The sequence below is a fragment of the Gopherus evgoodei genome, chromosome 22 (genome assembly GCF_007399415.2).
Source record: "Gopherus evgoodei ecotype Sinaloan lineage chromosome 22, rGopEvg1_v1.p, whole genome shotgun sequence".
Classification (NCBI taxonomy): domain Eukaryota; kingdom Metazoa; phylum Chordata; order Testudines; family Testudinidae; genus Gopherus; species Gopherus evgoodei.
The window spans coordinates 13,325,592-13,336,299 of NC_044343.1; the positions used below are offsets into that span (position 1 = coordinate 13,325,592).

The window sequence follows — 10,708 nt, forward strand, 5'->3', positions numbered from 1 at the left end:
ACCTCAGTGGGGTTCCTTATGGGTGCAGAGGTCTGCCTAGGAGGCCAGATCAAGACTGGGTGTTTTCCTGAAAGCTCTGCTCTAGGAATTCGTCTGGGGACATTCTCTGGCCTGTGTTATAAGGGGCTCAGACTAGATGATCACAATGGTCCCTTCTGGCCTTGGACTCTCTGACTCTGAAGGGATTTATATTACTCTCATAGCACCATTTAGGAATTTTCTCCCAGCTGAGACTGGGAGGGACCATGAGTTTTTTTCACCTTCCTCTGCAGCATGGGGCATATTCGCCTGCCGGGATCATCTGTGCACGTCTCACCTAAACAATTTCCTGCCATCACATGGACCTTGGGCTTTGGTGGCAACATGGTCTCTCCTGTTTTCTACCTGCAGCATGCTACAGTTTAGTCTCTAGAGGACTGAAATGCTACTCCAGAGGTCTGCTCAGGAGCGTGAATTTACTTGCATAAGTACTTGGAGAGGGCAAGGGGCCAGGATTATTACTAACTAGAATCTGATCTGTGCTCTTGTTCTAATCCTGCAAGTGCTTGGATGCGTGAGTAGGCCCATTGATCTAACAGGACTATATTCTTACCAGTAAAATCTCACACAAGTGCCAATGTTTACAGGATCAGGCTTTGGGTACCTGTATTGCTGAGCAATGACAAATGGTGCTGGTGGCTTAAAAATCATGAGATTTTCAAAAATAATAAATTGTAGCTTCTCTGTATTTGCTTTCTGAGTTTTGCACCTTTAGGGTCCATTTTCAAGCTTTCCCCTGCGACCACGAGGGCCAGAAACATCCTTTTTTTCAGTTAACGTAAGCTGAGATTCTCATGTAATCACATGACTCTGGGAGCTGGGGCTTTAAGAAAACCCACAAATATCATGAAACTCCTGGTAGAAGTGTAGGACTAGAAGGGACCTTGGTAAGTCACCTAGTCCAGTACTGAGATTTTGCAGCACTAGATACTTTACATTATTATTTAATTTATTGCATCAGGTGGTAGCCGTGTTAGTTTGTATCTGCAAAAAGAATGAAGAGTCCGGTAGCGCCTTAAAGACTAACAGATTTATTTGGGCATAAGCTTTCGTGGGTAAAAAACCCACTTTTTCACCTACATGGATCATAATAATGATTGAGTGCAAGCTATTGTTATGACATTCCACTTGAGTATAATAATAATGATATTAATAATAAATAGCATAAGTAATAATGACAAATGAAGGTGTTTGTGCCACTCCATAGTTGCATTGTATTTTGCAGTTAAAGCAGAACTAAAATCCTTTAATGGTTTTAATAATCACTGTAACACATTAAAGAGTCCTGTGGCACCTTATAGACTAACAGACGTATTGGAGCATGAGCTTTCGTGGGTGAATACCCACTTCGTGGGATGCATGTAGTGGAAATTTCCAGAGGCAGGTATATATATGCTAGCAAAAGTGAGACAGGCTGGAGATAAGAGGTTAGTTCAATGGGGGAGGATGAGGCCCATTCACAGTCTTTGTTTAATCCTTAGCTGATGGTGTCAACACAGTGTTACAGATTCCAAGGCCAGAAGGGCCATTGTGATCATCTTCCTCTGACCTGTATCATCACACAGGCCGGAAATCTGCCCTGAAATAATTCCTGGAGCAGATCTTTCAGAAAACCATCCCGGAGCACAGCGATGATACCAATGAGGATTCATGTAATTGTAGCAGTAATGCTCTGACCCTCCCCCAGTATTAGTGCACTGACATTGGGCACGATCAGAATTCAAGTTGCAATTAATCCACAGGAGCAGATCTACACGAGATACAGTTTGGTCCATGACCGACACTGCCCCCTGGCTGCGCAGCAAGGGGGGGCGGTAAATAAACTACACCTCCCAGCATGCTCTCTGGTCTCTCCCGGACTACAAATCCCGGCCTGCACCGGGCCTGCCCGGGCCGCCAGGGGCAGGAGGCTGGAGCGGGCCCCGCGTGTGCCGCTGCGAGCTGCGCCCATGGCCGCTCGGGCGCTCGTGCGGGCTCTCGGGGCTGGGCGCGGCCTGGGCGCCGCCCCCGCTGCCCTCTGCAGGCTGCGGGCTCATGGCTACGCCAAGAAGGCAGGTGAGCGCGGGGCTGAGCCCCCCCGTGCTGCTGGGCGCTGCCCTGCCCGGGCTCCCCGGGCTCCCGGTAGCGTTCCCAGTGTGTGCCGGGGTCCAGCCCCCCGAGCCGGATTTTATTCCCTGCAGTCCCCTGCCCCGAGATTCCCCCTGCCCTGGGTGCCACCGGGGGGCAGGACTCCTGGGTTCCGTTCCTGCTGGCGGACCCCTGCAGCCTCTCGGGCCACTTTCTCTTTTCCTTTCTCTGCCTCAGTTTCCCCATGTTGCAGATGCAGAATCCCAACCTCCTTGGGCGGGGAGGTAGGATTGGCCCAGGAGCTGGGGCAGTCTCCGTGGGTTCAGGAGACCTGGGCTCCAGAGGCCTCCTGTGTGACCCTGGGCCAGTCGGGCAGCCTCAGTTCCTCACCCGGAAAAGGGGGGGGCATAGGCCTGTCCTACTCACGGGGCATTGGGGCGATAAATACACTGCAGAGCGTGAGGGGTCACGTACTGTGTGACCTGGCGTCATATGGGCACCGTGGATTGATGCCCATTTTGCTCTGCGCTGAGGTCTTCCCAAATGTGTTTGGGCATCAGCATGGTGGGGGGGTTAATATGCCCACCCTGACTGCCCCCACAAGAGAAGCTCATTGATTTGCAACATAGTGGCCTGGAATCTCAGGGAGAGAACGTGACCTGAACTGGACTGAGAACTGCCTTGATATCTCAGTGACGGGCACGTCAGAAATTCCTAGGATTCAGCTCCTTGCGTTGCCATGGCCTGGGCTTCTGAGAAGTCAAAGCGAGAGTCCAGTGGGGCAGTTGTGGAGCATTTGGGGTTTCAGTGGCCGTGCCTCCAAAGCTGATCACTTGTGTAGCGAGTGTGTTTGGTCTGTGCCCCCCGGGATATGGAAATCGCAGGCCGAGGAATTTGGCAGCGCCATTGCTGCTCCCTGCAATAGTCTGGTGTCTCCCCCCAGCATGGAGGTGTCTGGACTCTGTGCTGACGTCTGTGCTTGTCTCTGCAGCGGTGAAGACCAAAGGGAAAGGCTTCAGTAAGGAGGAGATGAAAGGCCCAGAGGTGTGCAAGGACCCCGTGCTGCTCACCACACACGCCATGGGAGTGAACTTCTACAAACAGGGCCCGGAGGTGGCTCTGAAGGACGACTCTGAGTATCCTGACTGGTGGGTGATGCCTGATCTGCCCTCTCCCAGCCATGCAAGGAACATGGGACTAGTGGTTAGAGCAGGGTCCTGGGAGCCAGGACTGCTGAGTTCCATTTCTGGCTCCATCACTGACTCCCTGCAAGACCTTGGACCTGACTGTCCCAGTCCCTATCATGGGTTTAAATCAGGTTGATGCCATATATTGTGCCCCACAGCTGAAAGGTGCCACGGGAGAGCAAGGAGCTGAATAACTCAGGTTGTGAACTCCCTGGAGCAAGGGCTTTGTTGTGTGTTTGTGCAGCCCATGGGGGCTTGGGCTATGTCTGGAGTGCCTCAGCACTACTGTAATACACCTAATAATGTGCAGCCCTAGCACAGTGGGGGCTTGGGCCATGTCTGGGGCTCCTAGGCACTACCATAATACACCTAATAGATAATGTACAGGCCTACCACTGTGGGTCCTGGGTTGTGACCGGGGGTCCTGAGCGCTACCAGAATAGAAATACTAAACACGCAGAGCTGTCACCCCCATGCTGGCACCCCTGCACTTGAGTCTGTGTCTGACTCTAGCCACCTGCAATGCTAGTGCTATATCCCGGCCCCCTGAAGAACCGGGCAGTGTCCCCTGGATTAGGTCCTGAGCAGGTCCTTCCTCCCCCGTCCACTGCGGGGGGTGATCAGCAGGGCTGGGCAAGTAAGGGGAGTTTCTGGTTTCCTGGTAATTCTGAAAAGCAGGAAAAATATTCATTTCAGATGGAACAAAACAATTTGATTTGATCTTGTCTGTTTCTCAACACTTTTTATTATTTAATGAAAGGAAAGCTGGAAATGCCACCTCGGTTTGAACCAAAAAAATCAAAACATTTTGTTTTGAAAAGGTGGAAGTGAAATGGGATCATTTTTCCCAACCAAAGCAATTTGGTGTGAATTTTTGAAATTTTTTTCAGTGTAGTTGAATCTGCATTTTTCACTGAAAAGAAAAAAACAAACAAAAAAAAAAACTTTGTGCAAAAAATCTGGCCCAGCTCTGGTGGTGACCCTGGCTAGTCTTGGGGTGCTTTAAATGACGAGGTGTGCTAGCTGGCAAGTGACTGCATGAGCCAGGAGCCAGCTGGAACCTGAAGGGCTGCTGCATCCCATTGCCTGGGTCAGGTTTCAGGGATTCTGCCTCGCCTGGGAACTCACTCTCCTGTGCATTGGTCACCAGGCTTTTCCAGATGCACCTCGGCCCCCCCAAGACACTGAAGGAGCTGGACCCCGAGACGCCCCAGTACTGGAGGCTCCTGCGGAAACACAACACCTGGCGCCGCAACAAACTGAGCAAGGGCAAGAAGTTTTAGGATGGGACCTGTGTGGTGACATCCCTGCACCTCCTGTGCCGGAGAAGGATGCTGCACTGGGGCTCGAGATGGGGTTTGGACATGTCCTGTGAGACAGGAAACAGATGCAGCTGGGCAGGTCCCCTGAGCTGGGATCAGCTGGCACCTCTTCCCGGACAGGGTCTCTTATTTTTACTTTGAATACTGACGACAATAAATCACTGGCCATGGCTGGACAGCGTTGGTGTGTCTGTCTTGTTATCCATGCTGTGCATTGCCTGGGGTGTGGGACCAGAGCACTTGCAAACCCAAGGCTCAGATCTTCATGCCTCCCTCTCTCCATGGCATTTGGGGCATCGCGGGCTGGTGGCTCCCTTTGAAGGCTGAATCAGGGTTGGGGAGGGGATGTAAGTAGCGGTACCTCCCAAGCTCCGCCCACAAACCGAGCTCCAGCCATTTGACACCAGTGTGAGTCCACTCATGGTGGATCTTCATAATATAGTGGTTTCTCCTTTTTCTTGCTTTGATAGATTGTCATTAGTCTTCATTGATTTAGTGAACAGCCCATTAGCTTAACAGAGGTGAAGGAGTGAACATCATTCTGGGATGTATTAGCAGGAGTGTTGTAAGGAATTATTCTGGGGCATGTCTCTGGCCTGTGCTGTGCAGGAGGCCAGGCTAGATGATCACAACGGTCCCTTCTGGCCTTAGAATCTATAAATCTATGAAAAAAATGGCCCGGGGTTTTGCAGAGCCGTTAAAGACAGTGGCACGTGGCCAGCCAACTCAGGCTGTGGAGTAGCAGATGCTGCATGCCCAGCGAGCCGAGTACAAAAAGTGTAGAGGGTGCGACATGGTTTAAGTGAGTAGAGTCCAGGACCCACCTGAACCCCCAGGTTTGTCCTCTCCGTGGCTGTATACAAGCCCAAGCAGTACCCCCACTGTGTTTAACAGAGTAGTGTCCCGCTGCCTCCCCCTGGCCAGAGTATATCACTGCGGTGTGTTGCTCTATGTGCCGTGCCTGTACTCAATACACTGCTGCAAATGCAGACATCACCTCAGGCAGGTATCAGTTACAGGTGGCTCTGAGATTTTTTAAATTTTATTTCACAGCCGTGAGGCTAGAGGCTTCATTTTTTTTAAATTATTTCCCCCCCCCAATGAAAGCTTGGAATTTGAGGCTCAGCGTCCAGAAAGTGCTCTGCTTTGCTGATCCGCTGTGAGGCAGCATCGGTTCACCCCATCTCTGTTAGACTATCTGCTGCCCTGCATCAGACCAATGGTCCATCTTCCCCAGTAGTCTGTCTCTGACAGTGGCCCATAGCAAAGCTTCGGGGGAGCATTTAGAACAGCGCAACTATGGAGTGATTCTGCCCCTCCTCCCCCCCCCAAGTAGTCAGAGGTTTAGGGTACTCCATCTGTGGGGTGGCGTCTCTGACTGTCTTGGCTAATAGCCACTGATGGCCTTCATCCTCCGTGAATTTACCCAGCTGTGTTTTGAACCCAGTTATACTTTTGGTCATCACAGCATCCCATGGCAATGAGTTCCACACGTGAGTTGTGCGTTATGCGAAAAGTACTTGCTCTTCCTTGTATTAAGCCTGCTGGCGATTATTTGAATCAGGGTGTTTATTTTGGGAATGGGGAGGTAACTTTTTCCACGCCAGTCATAATTTTATAGACTTCATATCATTCTACCCTTGTTTGTCTCTCTTCTAAGATGAACAGCCCTAATATTAGTCTCTCCTCATATGGAAGCCGTTCCATCCCTCGATCATCTTCATTGCCCTTCTCGGGACCTTTTCTAGTTCCACTCTATCCTTTGAGTTGGGGGCAACCAGAACTGGTCAGTAGTCCAGGGACGAATGCCCAATGGATTTATATTGTGGCATTATTATATTTCCTGGCTTATGTTATCCCTTCCCTACCAGTCCCTGACCTACTATTACCCTTTTTAACAACAAGCTGTGCACCTAGGTGATGGTTTGGAACTTTTCTGAAAGAGCCTGCAAGGAGCAGTGGATGAAATTTGTTTGTATCGTCAGCAGGTGCCAGCGTAGGCCAAGGGGAATGGCTCTGTGTCCAGGCCCTAGGGCAGCCCATGCCCTGACATGGAGGATTGATTTCAGTTGCAGATTTGAATTGTAATTTAAATCAGCAAACAGGAAACCTTGATTTTAAATAATCAAATTGAGTCCTGTTTTGCATTTGCACTTTTTAGTTATTTTCCTAAAGCAAGGTTGATTCTCATTGGTTGGTAACCATTAAAGCAGGTTGGTCTGCCATTAAAATAGCATTTATGCTAAATTTGGTACTAGCTTTTGCTAATCGGGAGGATACACTAGAGCAGTACATATTTATTTAATCAATTACATTTACTCAGATTCTTAATTTTTCCTATTTTCTACCATTAGAAAACAGAGTGATGCATTTCTTATTTACTAGATGATTGATTAGTTCTTGTGTTAATCTGCATTTGGTGAAATTGGGATTCAATCAAAAATGCACAAATCCAGCATTTCAAATTAGTTTTTTTTCAATACGACAGCCACAGCTATGTTGGATACATACATCAGGCACCTGACTCTCTCTAAAGCTTCAAGAGCAAACATACTGCTTAGTATTCTATGGGATTTGATGTAAACAATTTTAGATTAGGGTAAGTTTAGGGCCTTGACCCAGGTTGTCAGTAACTTCCCATTTAAGTAGGTTTGTTTAAAACAAGAAAAATGCACTTAATTCAGATGTAAAAGAATTGGATTTAGTGTGAATTCCCCTGTGCTCTGAGCCCACCATGCTGGGAGCGTGAGGGATGCTCCTAATCTGCAGCCTCCCCCTGGGTGGTGCTTGCTTGTCTCAAGGATGCCACAGAGGTTAGAAATGGGGAGGAAGGGGGATGTGCCCCACAGCTCTCTGCGAGGTAATGTTTGCCCCTCCCTTGTGGATTTACAAAGCACCTTCCGCCTCCAGACACTCGCACTTCCTCTTTGGCCCCCCCAGTTCTCAGGCTGTGCAGTCAGAGGACTCACCTGACCCTGGGGACGGGGGGAGAAGTGTATTCACCCATTCTGCCTTCACGTTTTCTAAAAGGGAGAAGTGCAGAGGTCAGCAACCTTTCAGGAGTGCTGTGCTGAGTCTTCATTTATTCACTCTAATTCTAGGTTTTGCTTGCCAGTCATACATTTTGCGCATTGGCCTCCTAAACCCCAAGGTTGTGAGTTCAGTCCTTGAGGTGGCCACTTAGGGATCTGGGACAAAATCAGTTCTTGGTCCTGCTAGTGAAGGCAGGGGGCTGGACTGGATGACCCTTTGGGGTCCTTTCCAGTTCTAGGAGATAGGTATAGCTCCATTCATTTAATTTGATTTTAACGTTTTTAGAAGGTCTTTCTATAAGTTTATAATAAATAACTAAACTATTGTTGTCTGTAAAGTAAATAAGGTTTTTAAAATATTTAAGAAGCTTCATTTAAAATTAAATTAAAAGGCAGAGCCCCCTCCCACCCCCCTGGACCGGTGGCCAGGATCCGGGCAGTGTGAGTGCCCCTGAAAATCAGCTCGTATGCTGCCTTTGGCACCCATGCCATAGGTTGCCTACCCCTGGTCTAGTGATTAGGGGAGGGAGTGGCAGCCAGGATGCCTAGGTCAGAGGTGGCCAACCTGAGCAGGAGCCAGAATTTACCAATGTACATTGCCAAAGAGCCACAGTAATATGTCAGCAGCCCCCCATCCGCTCCCCAGTGCCTCTCACCTGCTGGCAGCCCCACCACTCAGTGCCAGGGCCTCCCAGAGTAGGGGAAGTGAGGCAATTTGCCCCGGGCCCTGCAGGGGCCTCGATGAGGGTTTTTGGGCCCCTGGAGTGGGGTCCTTCACTTGCTCCAGGGGCCCTGGAGCTGCTTCTGCTCTGGGTCTTCGGTGGCGGGGGTTGCTTCTGCTCTGGCGCGGAAGGACCCCCCGCAGCCGAATTACCGCCGAAGTGGGACCTGCCACCAAAGTGCCAGGTCTTCTGTGGTAATTCGGCAGTGAGGAGCCCCTGTTGCAGGTCTTCGGGGCACTTCGGTGGTGGGTCCTGGAGCAGAAGGACCCCCCGCTGCCGAATTACCACCGAAGTGGGAACCCCCACTTCCGAAGACCCCAAGCCCCCTGAATCCTCTGGGTGGCCCTGCTCAGTGCCTTCTTCCCTCTCCCACAGCAATTAGCTGTTTCATGTGTGCAGGAGGCTGTGGCTGGGAGGAGTGAGGGCATGGCGGACTCAGGGGAAGGGATGGATTGGGGGGAGGGCTTGGGGTTGAGCAGTGAGCACCCCACATCACACTGGAAAGTTAGCATCTATCACGTCAGCCCTATTAACCTCTGAAGAGCCACAGGCTGGCCACCCCTGGCCTAGGTTCCATGCAAGGATTTGCTGGGTGACACTAGGCAAAACCTGCTCATGCTTCTCCCAGAAAGCCTGGTGCAAGGAGATCAAGATCCAGACCCACATGCCTGAATCATGGAGCAGAGCCCACCTGGCTGTGCCCATCCTGGGCCTCCCTCCCTGCTCTGCCAATGCACCTTGAGCCTTCCCAGCCCTGCACTTCCAGCCCAGGGTCCCCTCGTACCCTTGCCTTCAGCTCTGCACAGAAAAGTCCTATCTCCTAGAATCTCAGGGTGGGAAGGGACCTCACGAAGTATCTAGTCCAACCCCCTGCTCAAAGCAGGACCAATCTCCAGACAGATTTTTGCCCCAGATCCCTAAATGGCCCCCTCAAGGATTGAATGCACAACGCTGGGGTTAGCAGGCTAATGCTCAAACCACAGAGCTATCTCCTCCCTCATCAGCTGTTTATGTAGTTACACTAGAAACTGCTCCAGAAGTTTAGGGAAGTTTGTCATAAACAGATAGCTAAGGGTTAATGTTCTTTTACCTGTAAAGGGGTAACACCAGAAACCTGAAACACCTGACCAGAGGACCAATCAGGAAACAAGACTTTTTCAAATCTGGGTGGAGGGAAGTTTTGGGTGTGAGTTCTTTGTTCTTTGTCTTGTGTCTGTGCCCTCTAGGCTCTGAGAGTGATTCTTCTATCTCCTGGCTTTCTAATCTTCTGTTTTCAAGTTGTAAGTACAAGGATAGTAAGACAATAGGTTTATATTGTTTTCTTTTGTATTTACATGTGTGTAGTTGCTGGAATGTTTTGAATTGTATTCTTTTTGGATAAGGCTGTTTATTCATTTTTCTTTTAAGCAATTGACCCTGTATATTGCCACCTTGATACAGAGACTATATATTATGTCCTTTTTCACTCTTTTTATATAAAGCTTTCGTTTTAAGACCTGTTGGAGTTTTTCTTTAGTGGTGTTAGGCCTGAATAAAGATACAGCAGACAAAACCAGGTATGCCAACCTGACCAAAGTCAGGCTAACAGAGGTTTGTGTGTAATCCCTGAGTGGAAAACACTGAGAAGCAGCAGCATGTCTCACAAGCGCTGGAAAAAAGTAAGATAAAAGAGAAGCTGCATTCCTGGCATAGTACCAGATGTGCAGTGTTCGGGCAGCTCCTTCGAAGAACTGATAAGAGCCCTAGTTTCCCAGCCTCCTTGTTTTCACTCCCTGGTTTTGTTCTTTGTTTGTTTTTAACTCCCCTACATTTCTAACTTTAGGCATGCATGTATACTAAAGGTGTCTAGTTTCTAGTTGTTAGAAGAAGGGGGTGGGTTGCTTCAGTGAATAATTTATGACGCGATGGAACTGTCTATATAGGCTTATACTAAGATGTAAAGAGGGGGCTGGTTCTCTCTGGAGACGAGCTGCTCTCTATTGATGCGTGCACTTGTCAATAAAGAGCTTTTGATCGGACCTTGCTGGTGTTGCCTGTTTCTCTTGCGGTCAGACAACGAACTTTGCCGTCAGGGTTAGAGTCCCTGACAGTGGGGACTCCAGGGAATTGAGTCTGCAGCTCACCAGGGAATTGGTGGGAGGAAAAAGTCAGGGGGAAAATCTCTTTGTGTTAGATTTACTAAGCCTGACTTTGCATACCCTCTGGGTGAGTGGGGGAGAGAGAGTAGCTCTCTCGGTACTTGTGTTTCCAGGACTGGAAGCAGGGACTCTACTAGGGTCGCCCAGGGAGGGGAGCCTGGGAGGAAGTAACCAGGAAACAAGGGGAGGGGGTTATTTCCC

At 49.6% G+C, this 10,708-nt stretch overlaps 1 protein-coding gene across 1 annotated transcript; it reads left to right on the forward strand.

Annotated features, from left to right (window-relative positions):
- The first annotated feature begins 1,966 nt into the window (after nt 1–1,966).
- Nucleotides 1,967–4,796, forward strand: MRPL54 (mitochondrial ribosomal protein L54). Its single transcript, XM_030540623.1, has 3 exons — nt 1,967–2,094; nt 3,098–3,254; nt 4,444–4,796. The coding sequence occupies exons 1-3, from the start codon at nt 1,989–1,991 to the stop codon at nt 4,574–4,576; spliced, it is 396 nt and encodes a 131-aa protein (XP_030396483.1). The 5' UTR covers nt 1,967–1,988; the 3' UTR covers nt 4,577–4,796.
- Nucleotides 4,797–10,708: the final 5,912 nt, after the last annotated feature.